Source organism: Mobula birostris, chromosome 20 (genome assembly GCF_030028105.1).
Source record: "Mobula birostris isolate sMobBir1 chromosome 20, sMobBir1.hap1, whole genome shotgun sequence".
Taxonomy (NCBI): Eukaryota; Metazoa; Chordata; class Chondrichthyes; order Myliobatiformes; family Myliobatidae; genus Mobula; species Mobula birostris.
In genome coordinates this window covers 9,740,273-9,753,921 of record NC_092389.1, presented here as the reverse complement: position 1 = coordinate 9,753,921, position 13,649 = coordinate 9,740,273, and the positions used below count along the sequence as shown (strand labels likewise).

General features: G+C 36.9%; 1 protein-coding gene across 2 annotated transcripts in view; it reads right to left on the bottom strand.

Annotated features, from left to right (window-relative positions):
- The window catches only part of sorl1 (sortilin-related receptor, L(DLR class) A repeats containing), a 244,381-nt gene that overhangs the window by 139,667 nt on the left and 91,065 nt on the right, over positions 1-13,649 (bottom strand). For both annotated transcript variants that reach the window (XM_072238121.1, XM_072238122.1), the window contains exons 7-11: positions 6,968-7,069; positions 6,382-6,551; positions 3,460-3,652; positions 2,781-2,898; positions 2-75 (exon numbers count right to left, since the gene is read on the bottom strand). In XM_072238121.1, the coding sequence (XP_072094222.1) occupies positions 2-75; positions 2,781-2,898; positions 3,460-3,652; positions 6,382-6,551; positions 6,968-7,069 (657 nt within the window). The remainder of the gene's footprint in view (position 1; positions 76-2,780; positions 2,899-3,459; positions 3,653-6,381; positions 6,552-6,967; positions 7,070-13,649) is intronic.

Below are 13,649 nucleotides of genomic sequence, written 5' to 3'. Positions count from 1 at the left end.
CCTCACGCCACCGAGCCCCAGCACTACTTGAAACATATACATTTGGTTTGTTTGCCAAATTCTTGCCAGTGGAACCTAAAGGAAGAGGAGAAATAGACATTAAATCATTTCTGAAAATTACTGATGTTCAACATAAATGGAAAATACTAATTATGCAGATTTTGGATTTACCATACGTCTTTTCATTAAATAACACATTACAAAGTCTTAAGGGAAATATGTAAAGATATGTACTAACCAAAGAAATAATTGGGGAACAAATTTTTGCAGCATGAAGAGTGCTATAGTTACTACATTTGCACCAGTGAGATAACATGTACTGAGAACTGAGAAAATGCATCTTTGTTACCAATATACATACCGAGTCAAATGACAATAACAAATAAAATCAGAAGTTCCAATTACCTCCACTTATCAGTTAAGGGAAGCAAACTGTTTAGTTAAACATCAGTTGTCTTGACCTCAAGGCCACTATACAGTTACTCATCCATAAGAAACTTGGGGGGGCAGGGCAGGTCATTTAGCAGATCAGCAAGACAATTAACCTGCTCCTTGTGTCATTTTCCTACACTAACCCCATTGTCAATGATTCTCTTAACATCTTATAAAATAAAACCTGATCTCTGCCCTGAATATATTCAAATACCAAACCTACATATAGCTGTCCAAGGTAGTGAATTTCAAAGGTTTACTGCTCCTTGCGTAAAGAAAACTCGTCTCCCTGTCCTGAAAGGCACATCACTCATTTTAAAATTGTGATTCCCATTTCTTAGAGGAAAGACCAATTCATCATCTACCTTGTTGTGCCTTGGGAATTTGTTTCTTTCCATTGTACTATTTTGTTTAAAACTTAGAGTACGCAGGCCCATCTTTCCACTTAATCCTTTTTCAAATCCCTTATCATAAGAACCAATCTGGTCAACCTCACTACATTCCCTAGATTGCAAAAATACCTTTCCTTCATTCAGATGATGAGATCAGTACTTAATATTTCCATATAAAAATACAGACATTGTTCTATTTGTATGGAAATAGTCTTCTAATAAAGGCCAACATACCAACTGGCATTTTATTTGTTTATACATTTGCATGCTACTTCAAGTGACTTATGTAAAAGGACACCCAGAACATTCCGAACAATACCTTTGAAACTGCTATTTTATATTTTCTACCAGTGATGAACTTACATTTTACGATACATTTTCCATCTATCATGTCCATTCCATCAGTATTTTCTGAAGTCTAGTCTCCTCACAGCCCACGTTGCCTTCCTGCTTCACATCTTAAGAAGGCTTAGATATATCACACTTGATCCTTGTCCAAAATCATTAAGACAGATTATGAACAGTACATTATCCCTACTCCATGTGCTCTAATTTTGTTTAATCCTATGTGCTTCACCTTAGTGAAGGCTTTTTAAAAGTCCAAAAAATACCAAATCAACTGGATCACTCTTATCTACACTAGTTGTAACTTCAATAAATTTTGAAAATAATTTGTCAAACTGGATTCCTTTTTTAAAATGTATAAGTTACTATTTTTACCTCCTCCATAATAGATTTCAGCACTATCCCTACTGCTGATAACTATAATTCCTCACACCTTCTCCTCTTCATTTCTTAAAGAGTGGACTACATTTGCTACCTTCCACTGAACTGTTATATGAATTAGTAGAGTATTAAGGGCCAACCATTCTATCTACCATCTACATAGCCACCTCCTTCATAACTCAATTACATAGGTAATCTGGTCCTGAAGATTAATTGCCTTTCAATGTCACTAATTTCTCAGGTGCCAATAATATCAGTGTCAGTCTCCTCAAGATCCTCATTTGTTCTTAACCAACAATCCGCCATTATTCCAAAAGAGATCATCAGTTCCCTTTTCCATGGCAAAAAAATTTAATTTCTCTAATTAGCAAATATCTATAGAAGCTCTTACAATCTGTTTCTTGCAAGCCTCTTGTGTTCTACTGTCACTTTTCTCAACAATGTCTTGTTAGTTTTGCAGAATTCTGAAATTTCACCAATTCTTAGATTTTTGGCTTTTTTGTGTAGATAAGCCATTTCCATTGATTTAGTAGCTTTAAAATCTCTCGGAAAAACAAGAGGAAATCAAATTATCTTAAAAACTGACATTTATTAACTTGTACTTAATGCATTAACTATTTAAAAGCTCATCAACCAGCATTGGATGCCATATCCTTTAATGCGCTTGAGTCCAGTAACTCCTATAAACCAGATCTTTGAGTGTTTCGCTTTCAACAGCGATTCTTTAAAAAAAAAAGATTTTAATCTCATGAAATTTCTCTCATACAAATGTACTGAAACACAACAGCTGTTGTCGACACAAGTACAACAAGAGTTTGGACTTATATATTCTCAGCATAGAAAAATCTGTGTCATTGTGTTTCGCATCAAAATAAGTAATCTTCACAAGGAGAAAATAAAAACTTAGAGCATATGTAAACTGATGGAAATCCAAGTTTGGCTGCAGTGCAAGACTATGCATATCTTGTTTTTTGTGCCACTATGACACATATTTCTAAGAATCCTATCTATTACAGAAGAGTGTGACAAAATAAAAGTTACACAAACATTCAACTAACAAAGACGATCAGTTCACAAGATACAAAGGAAAGCCTGTTTTGTTGTCGAAATGACTTCTGAATTAATATCGGTGAACATTTCATTATTGCTAATAAACTGCTACTTAGTACCAAAATTCAGTACTAAATAACAATTTAACAGGTTTATGAAAAAGAAAACAAAAAGCATCACCTGTAGCAATGATAAGGCCTGGTGCCGATTCTTTGGAAAGAATAGGGACTCCACGACGTTGAAAATTCAACAACAGACTATACTGCTGTACCAGATGGAGTGAGCAACCGCGCTCAATCTACAAAACAAAAAACAATGCATTCCAGTAACCTCAACTTTAAGTTACTCCCCAGTAACAGTGTTACAATTACTACCATCCAATCTAATAGGATTATTTCAGAATGGAAGGTATTTTAAAATAGTGCATCACCACCTTTTCAGCTGCCACCTATAGAACCATGACATTCATCCTATTGTTCCTTTTTTAGGGAATTCATTGTCTTTCAGTCCCATTAAATTTTCAATTTGCTTCTTCTCAATTCTGATTACCACTGTCATTAGGCACTTAGACCCTGACTATTCCCCCCCCCCACTTTATTTTGCCTTCTATATCGAATACAAGTACAAAATAATTTAATGCTGTGATTTCTTTACTCCCCATTATAACTTATCCCATCCTTGAAACTAAGGGGCGATGCTTCCTTAGCTCATCATTTCCATTTCACTCTGGAGATTAGTGTTTAAATATTTCTTAACAATTTACTCACAGTCTAATACTTATCATTCAGCACTTCCCAAAACACTTTCTCAGCCTTGCTGACAAGATAGATCTGTCCCTTCCTGTCATTACCATCCATACCTTACAGTCTATTCGTTCACCGTCACTGTTAAAAGCAGGTGCCTCCAATAGTTCCCAGGTTCCACCCTTATCAAATGTAATCACTGATCTCATGTTCTCTTCAGTGTAAGACCCACTCGTCTGTGTAGCAATGTAGACTCCGCGCAGTCCTTCTACACGATGAATATCTGCGAACGGTTCATTTGCAAAGTACCTGTCATTTAGGAACAAAAACAAAATAAACTTTCTTAAAGGCAAGTGGAATGTTTGTTACTGCATTCACTGAGTTAACATTATACATTTCAAATAAACCTTTTCTACTAGGAAAGATACAAATTAAAACCAAAACAATATCAGCATATCAATCTCATAAGCAGTGAACCGTTTACAAAGGAAATCAAGAAATCTTTATTTTGTAGCAGTCTCAAAAGTAATGGTCTTTTCTGCATCAGAGAATCTCAGGGCATTTGGAAAACTTAATGGTGTAGTACCACTTGTAGAATACTCAGTTAAGATTCTGTGGGATGCAAAAAGATTGGGGAAGGAGAGAAGGAATGAAATATCTGCCAAGATTTAACCAGTAATCTGCACAAGAAATATGATTTGTAGTCCTGGGTTTAAAAAAAGGGTAAATTCTGAATTAGATTATTATTAGAGTGCAACTTCTCATGGACAAGTGCAAAGACTTATAAAAGGAACAAAAGCTGATTTCAGATTTGTCATGATGCAATTTACAATTTATCATTTTATGTATTAAAACAGTAAAATGCAAATACCTTGCACTCATTTAAGATCAAATTATAAAGAAAACAACTCAGGTTTGATCCCAGATCAAAGCTTGATTGACATCATTGCAATCACTAAGATTATCTATATTTCACTGTGGTGATAGCAGCCACCTCTGCTGTGAGTGCAGCTGACTTGCCTCCAAAACCCTTAACACACATCAACACTGGATCTCACCATTGCAATGCTAAGTTCCTCATTCTTATTACCCATGTCTAATTTTCCCTCAAAATCCTGCTTACTCATTGCCTTACTGGCTTCCAATCTGACACCACAGGCAATATAAAACTATGTCAGAATTCTTCCATGGTTATAAACCAATCTTTTTCAAAACCCATCCAGCCCCAAGCTTCCATCAGTGTAAATGTTTCATCCGCCTTGTCGGCTTTGTGTTTGGCTCAGGGCTGTCAGATTGCTTGGGAGATCTTGTTCAAACATGGGACCCATGGGTCAGTGAGGTAGTCAATTTCCAGGATGTTGCTCTTCTGATGAGATCTTAGTTTTAAGATGATAGACTAGGCCATCTCTCCTTGTGGCTTACTTTATTAAGTCACAATTGTGAGATGTTTTCCTGCAAGTCTCCAATACTCTCCTTTCATACCAACACAGGCTATTCTCTCACCAAGCCCTCTCTATCACCTTAGCAATATACTGCATCTCTGATACAAAATCCTCTTTCTCTAATGACAGGTTTGAAATGCCTTATACTCTGACCCTTACAATATTGTATTCGTACCAGTCTCCACTGGATTTCCTATGCTAGTGAACTAAGATAGATTGAATGGATTTTCTCATCTACAATTACCTTGTAAAGTGGTATACATTTTTTTTTTTTAAAAAGCACATCTTTTATCCTACACTTCCCAATACAGCTTCAACATGCTCCTTAACTGCATCTTTGGTTTTATTTTTATCTTAAGATATACAAATTAACAGACTCTGGTTTATTATTCATCTATTGTGAATCCAGCAACACTTTCATTAAATTAAAATAGCAGAAATATTTTGTGAAGGTTACTTTTTGTGTGCCAAGAAAGAAGAATGGCTCTTACCAATTTCACACTGCTCAAGGAAACCAAAATAAATAAAATGGCAAATGAGCTAATGTGATAAGAACAGAATTTTTAAAAATCTTGTCTTTTTAAGGAATACAAACTATGAAAGCTTAGGTGCATGATCCAAAATTAAATGGGGATCTTTGGCAAGGAAACAATCTACTACTTGAATAATGGAAATGTCAGCAACTTTTACAGTAACCATTTTCCTACTGGTTTTATTGTAGGTCTATTATACAAGTAAACATAACATCCTGAAATTTTGCTCATCCTTTGACAAGGGAGTGGAAGTACAGTACATGATGAATCATATCAAAGTGAAACGGAGTAGCAGTTGTCCATTAGATTGCAGCAGCAATTCCAAATCCACTGATACCAAATACCAATTTAGTCAGGTGGTGCCTCGATAAAATATAGGTCTGAAATTTTTAGGAGACCTATAGCGCAAATCTAACTAAAGACCATACTGTCCAAATAAAATGTTTCTAATATGGATCAAGATCAAAAATGATTTAAGATTGTCTACAGTGCAGCAGCTATTTGGGCAACTTTCAACATTGGTAGAATAAGTAGGATATCAGATATTCAATGAACAGAAAAATTTAAAATGAGATGGTGAAACAAAAGATTGTAGTTTGTAGATACACAAGTAACTAAAAGTATACATTTATCTTATCATACAGCATTAGTAGCAACTTTTATCTTGAAGTCTAAATTTCTAAGCCAGGTTATAATAGTATTTTATATAGCAGCACTGAGGTCAATCACATGCCCTAGAAAAGAACAATATCATGCAGTCTTCCTCCAAATAGACAATTACAATGAATGGAAGTGAACTTAACTAGCCTGAATCCTTTTGTTTTGCAGAAACAAGCCCACAGCAAGGTGACTACTAGTATGAAATGGATAGCCAACAAAGATTAAAATCTGGGAATTATAGTTACAATTTTGACAAAGATCAAAGGCAACATCCCAACAGAATGGAAGAGCTTTATTTTAACTTAGAGCACATAGAATATGTGACCAAAGATATTTTCACTGAGAACAATTAGATACAGAACGTTTTCATTTCTTTCAAGCACCACAGTGTCCATTGACCTACCTCACAAGAGTTGTACTTCCTGCACCTCCTGGACGATAATACAGTACATTTTCCAGAGACAGAGAAAATTTTAGGCCCTCTGCTTCAGAGATGTAGAGATTGGTCACATTACTGTTAACATTGACACAAACAAACACTTGCTCTTCCGATGCATCAGCCACATAATACTCCTAAGTAATACATAAAGACAGTATATTCACATCAAAATTTGCACAATTGTTACTTAAAATCAAAACAAGTAAAAAAAAAGTGAAGGTATATCTACTGCACAATTACAGCTAGATGGATGACATTTCCTGAACTCCTAAATATTATTAATATGGCATACATTTACATTCTGTTGAAAATGGTGTGGTGAATAAAAAGTCACTTAGCATTATGGAACACTGATGTAATGTGTTGTTCACAGCATAAAATTATAAACAGCACGATTTTTCTAAAAAAAAAAAATAGATTGCAATTGAGCATGCCCTTGTGTTTTCAGGCAACTGAATTTCCCTTGACCATTAAACTTTAAGAACTTGCATTGATTAACACATGTATGAAGAACTTAGCTGTTTAGTGTTCTTACTAGTCATCTACTCACTGTTATTCGATGCTTTGTGAGGAAATTAGCTCGTTTCATTGGTTTCCGATCACTTGAAACCCACAACTGCACCACAGATGGGTCACTGCTCCCTAGAAGATGCTATGAGAAACAGAAAAAATATGTATGAACTACAGCAAAGAGGAAACCATCATTTTCCTTAATAAAAGGAAAGGCTACAATTAGAAAACTACACTTGCTCTGTTGTGACTAGAGTAGTGACAGCAGCACATGAGGGCACTTCACCAAATCAGACATGCACTTACACTGCTGCTTGCATGGACATGTATTAAGCCAGACCTTTCAAGATTCTGCCTGAATATAGTCACCTACTGTGTCTCTTCTTTCTACTTCCTCCCCTTTCTATCCAGCTACACACAAGCTCCCCAACACACTCCACTCCATGAGGAATTGCTACTACAGCAACTGTGCACTAATTGACTCTGCATAGTTCCAACAGAAGAGAATTACACTTCTACATTTACCAATATGAAAAGCAGTCAACAAACACACCAGGTGCCAAACTAGAAGTCAATAAAAATCTATTGAACCTGAAAGTATGAAGCAGTCCAATTTCAGAGACACAAAGCCACTTATGAGAGAGTAACCAAGCTGCTTAACTTCATAAACAGTCTTACGCATATGCTACGGAACTCTGTGCCACATGTCTACATCTCATTAACTTCATACTTTTTCCACCAGTGAATAGTTGCAACAGTTTTTCAGATCTATAAATTTCAAAATAAATCTACCAGCTAATAACTTAAGAAAATAGACAAGGTTGCCTGGAATTTGTGGCCTATCATGGCTATGACGTGACCCATAAAAGTTGTTTGGGGGTGGCTTCAGATATTTCGCACTCTGGTCTCAAAGCTTCCATTACTTGTATATTACAAATGCATCACACCGTATTATATCTGTGGCTTTTTACATCTGTAGAAAGCCAATACAAGAGTATCTGGCCCTAGTGAAAGATGCCAAGCCCAAGTCAGAAGCCACAGACAGGTTGCTCCCAACTTAGTTTCCTACTCTGTTCAAGATTTTGAAAGCAATGAGGTGGGGAGATCAAAAGTAGTTCAAGCTTTGTTAGTTTACAAGCTGAAAGGCTGCAATCTTGTTTGTCTTATACATTACATTTTTAAATGACAAAAACACATTGTTAATGTGACAGAATTGCACCACATTTTTCTCTCAGTAAACTCAAAATGCCTTTCATACAATTGCATGTTAAACAGATGCAATTAATCAAAAAAAACTATGCCGAACATGCTAAGTGAATAAGGAATCTATAAGCACAAAAAGTAACCACCAGATGGCACTCTGAGAATGCAAATTATAATACTGATCGAGAACAAGACTGGATGTATTTCTCAGGGAAGCCTGTCAAGTTCTTAGCATTACACCCTTCAGGGCACTAACATTTTATAAAGGCCCTTGTATCTCAGACTTTCAACAATACTGCTTAGAAACATTAACCTTTCAGATATATTAAGTATTTTTTCAATTTGCAGGGCCTAAAATGAAATAGGTTTCAGCAACTTGTTTTTGGCACAATTCTGGTTAATCAATTTTCTGTATTAAAACCTTGACAGAAAGTGACAGAGGGTCAATTTATACCAAGGTTATGAATTTCATCAGGATACCACAATTTACAGCCATTCTTAAATTAAAAGACAAGTTAACACCAGCAGTCATTTAAAATTCTAATCTAGTTTGTGGTATTTTCAATTGAGCATACGAGACAGGAGATAAAGGCTGCCATTTATTGTCCATCCCACATTAGAAATCTGAGTTGGTTATTTTGGGAAAAAAGTAGCCCATAATCAGTTTGTAGTAGTTGTTGTTCTGGGCAGTCCCTGAATGTTGAGGATGACCTGCTTCCATTCCAGTTCCAAGGAATGGAAGGTGCCTATGCATGAATTCTGTTAATTTGACATGCCCATTGATAAGTAGCCACTGCATGACCCTGACAGAGCAAGGTCCATTGTCCAATGGCAAGGAGGTCAATGGCAAGTGGCCCTGCTGCATAGAATAAACACACAATGTGAGAATCCCATTTGTTGCAGGAATTCCCAAGTTTCTGGTGCTGTACCATTTTCAGATCTCTCCAATGGAATTAAAGAAATCAATTAACCAGGCACGAGGTTTTAAGAAAGGTCTCTTATCACGTGCCAAAACGCCACCCTTGCAGGTGGAAACGAGAAAATCTGCAGATGCTGGAAATCCAAGCAACACACACAAAATGCTGGAGGAACTCAGCAAGCCAGGCAGCATCCATGGAAAAGAGTACAGTCCTGCAAAAGGGTCTCGACTGTTTACTCTTTTCGATAGATGCTGCCTGGCCTGCTGAGTTCCTCCAGCATTTTGTGTGTGACCCTTACAGGTGGCGCATGTTGCCAAAAAAAAAAAATCCAGTGACATATCACAAATAATTTAAAAATGATACTACCAGCAAATAAAAATTTTCCTTTCTTTGTCCCAATGCAATATTACTAGAATTTAAGATTCCCCTATTTCTTTGCAGCCATACCATATTACAAATGCCTGTTTTAGTCTTGAGTCCATAGCAGTTGAATGCACCATTTTCAAGATTGAAGTGCATTTAAAAATAATTCATTTGATGTAAAACACCTCAAGATGTTAGAAGCAATTAAAGTACTATATAAAATGTAATTCTTTTCTGATTTAAAAAATGTTACTAAATCTGTTTTGGACTTATTCCCAGTACAATAATGGCAATTAGTTAAAAGGATGGAAGCTGCACACAGTGGAACATGATGACGTATCTCCAATCTTCAATGCTCAAACAAAGGCGGCAATCAAAAAATTTAGCAGAGATGGCAGCAATTCAGTGAATTTTGAATCAATGAATGAAAACCCATCTAGAGAGAAATGCATATAATCTGTGCACAGATTTTGACACTGTTTAAATGATGTGACAAATGCATAAACTGCCAGATATTTTGATCACTCACTTTTAAAGGAAAATCCAATAGGCATTTCACAGTGAAACATCCAGAATATATTCTGGCCATCACATCAGACCGAAATAAACAAATAAAACTCTGAATTGGTTGGGAATTCTGAACTCATACCTACACAGCCATACATGAGACTCAATAGTTTTTTGTCATACACACCAGGGTGCAATGAAATTCCTTGCTCATATGAAGCTCAAAGTAATAACAAATATAATAAAAACAGCAATGAGCACTAAACAGTAGAACTGTGCAAAGGTTGTTGTATAATCTGAAATAGTGCCAAAAGGAATACCAAAGTGACGATAATGGAAAACCAAGAGAAGAATTCAAGAATCTGACAACATAGCAACAACACCAGGAAGTGGGGATGGGGGGGGGGGGGGGTAGGGGAGGTGAAGATATGAAATAAGTGATTAGTTCAGAAGTTTGACAGCAGTGGGGCAGAAGCCATTCTCAGTATGGACCACGAGGTTTTCAAGCTTCTGTATCTCCCCCAGAATGGCAGAAAAGGAAGTGGCTAGGGTGGCAGGCATCCTTAGCAATACTATTAGCCTTCGTGGACAACAGAGTGTGAAGATGGACTGGACAGAAGGAGGTAACAAGAACGATGGACAGGGCTGTGTCGCCTGCTCTCTGCAGGTTCTGTCCGTCCAGAGCAGAGCTGTTACCATAGCAGGCCGAGGTGCAACCCATCAGGATACTTTGTTTGGGCCTGTATTCACTGAAATTTAGAAGGCAGCATGGGGATCTCATTGAAAACTACCGAATGTTGAAAGGACTAGATAAGAGGATATGGAGAGAATGTTTCTTATAGTGGGGATTATCCAGAACTAGAGGGCACAGCCTCAAAATTGAGGGGCAACCTTTTAGAACAGAGGCAAGGAGGATTTTTTTTTAAGCCAGAGAGTAGGGAATCTGTGGACTGCAGCGGAGGCCAAGTCCGTGTGTATATTTAAGGTGGAGGTTGATAGTGTCCTGATCAGTCAGGGTATCAAAGGATATGGCAAGAAGGCAGGTACATGGGGTTGAATGGGATCTGGGATCAGCCATGATGGAATGGTGGAGCAGACTCAATGGGCTGAATGGCCTAATTCTGCTCCTATGTCTTATGGTCTCTCTATGGTACATGGAACTCATGTGGAAAAAAAATGAATCTTCTCAGATGCCCAAGTAAATACACTGATTGCTTTCTTGATTACTGCAGTGTGGAGGTAGCTGCTGACATGAATGCCACAGAACTTGCTAACCATCTCTACAGTCAATCTCCCCAAAATTTTCTTCAAATATACAATGATATTTTATGATTCAGGTCCAACTTTTCCCAACCAAATTACGACACATTCACTGATAGCTATACTGTCATCAGGGAAATAAATTCAAGAACTTGCAGAGCAAGCACAGCATTTAAGAGGTTTATGATAAACATTCCAATACAAAAAACTCCCAGATTTACAGCTCCTGAATGGCAAATGGCAGAGAGAGCAAGGTACGGCTTTTTTTAAAATAAAAAAAGACTTTAGAAATAGCAGTGGATTACCCATCCCTTCAATTCTGGTCCATCATACAACAAGTTCATGGCTGATTGGACACATTCTCTACATTCCTGTCCACCCATGATCACATTTTACCTGTTTATCAAGTATTCATGTATTTCTGCTCCAAAAATATTCAGACTTTACTTTTGCCATTCTTTTGAAGTGTTTCAAATGCCATAAACTCACCTCATTCTGAGTGACAGAAAAATTCAATCACCTCTCTGAAGTTCATTAAGTTCAAGCCCATCCTGTTCAACCTTTCCTCATTAGAGAACCCATACCTTCCAAGTTATCAATCTAATAAAGCTTCCTGCGCTGGTTCCAGTGCACTAACATTCTTCCTTGAAAAAGTTTAATACGCACAATGCTCAAGATACCATTTTGCCTGAACCCTAAATAACTGAAACAACCTCACCTTTGTGTTCAGTTCCATATCAATGATCATCATTAGTTTGAATTATTTGCAGTATCTGTATATTACCCTTTCAATTGTTGAGGCATGATTATTGAATATTGCTAAAATCATGCTCTTATTTTACTTACCAAAATGAACAATCTCAGTTTCCCATCTTAAGCTCTATTTCCCAGATATATGCCCATTCCCTTAACCTAGTTACATCCTTGGGAGTCTTTGACATCCTCTTCACAATGTAGCTTCCTACACCTGCCTGTGCCATCAGTAAATTTAGCAACCATTTTAATAATATATAAATATTGAAGCCTCAACAATGCCCCCTCTGGCAGCTCAGTTGTACAGACTGCTGATCAGAAAAAGGCCAATTATAACTCCTCTGTTTCCTCCTCAACATGACATCCATTTGATACCTTGTATAGCCGCAGGAAGCTTTCCTAACTTCTGATACTCCAAACCTCTTAAATTCAATTGGTTTTTATTTTATCTTAGTCTTTAGGTCTACTGCTAACTCTCTCCTTTTACATCTTTTCCTTTCAACTTTTTCACCCTCAACTTCCTTGGATGCTCTCAGTTGGTTCATCCTCCTCAGAAATTTCCAATTATAATGAGTTACATTTTTTTTTGCTGTGTTTTACTACCTTAAATATCTGCATTGCTAACCTACCATTACCTTGCTAATATACCTGCCCAGTCCACTTTAACCAACTCTAGCCTCAATTTATTGCAATTCCATGCATTTGACTTAAACAGTTATCTGTGACAAAAGGTTTTTGCTATCAAACTATAATCAATTATTTCCTTGGGATTTTTTTTAAACCCCAAAGTCATTTACTGAAATTGCCTCATTATCTATTACAAGATCCATGACCCCTGCTCCATGGTTCAATCCAATATTCTTCCAACTATAAGCACCAAGAGGAACTGGTTTAAGTTTTGACAATCATTTCGATCCTTCTTGGTTACAGGAACAATGCTAGAGGTTTAGAAGATTTCTGACATTGTTTGAAAATGAAGATCAAACAGTAATTATGGTTCAGGTAGTTTAATTTTGATAGTAGGAACATTGAAATTGACTGAGAAAAAAAAATAGCACAAATTAATCAAGAGTAGTCTGCACAGATTTGTTAAAGGAAAACCATGTCTGACCAACTTGATAATTTTCCTTTGGTGCATATAGATTTTGTCAAGGGCAGCGAATATAAATTAGCGAAGCACACATGCATTTGCAGACAGTAGCAAGGCAAAAGGTATAGTTCATACCAAGATATGCAGAGAAGCAGTTGTACCTCAAAGAATGTCTGCAAGTCCAAAACCAAGCTGGACAGGATGATAAAAGGTAGTTAAACACCTTCAGGCAGCACTGCACCTCCCAAACTACCATCAACCTACCCACCACATCAAGAACCCTCCTGTCTCATGTGTGGCTAAGACTTTATACCCTGCACAAGGTTCCCCAACTCGCTCAGAGTTCAAAGCAAGTACATATATCATATACAACTCTGAGATTTATTTCTTGCGAGCATACCAAGTAAATCCAAGAGATTTAATAGAATCTGTGGAAGACCGCACACAACAGGATGGACAAACAACCAATATACAAAAGACAACCACCTGTGCAAATACAAACAAAAAAAAAATACCAATAATAAATACTAAGAACATGAGATGAAGAGTCCTTGAAAGTGAGTCCATAGGTTGTGGGAACAGTACAATGATGGGGCAAGTGAAGTTATCCTCACTGGTTTGAGAGT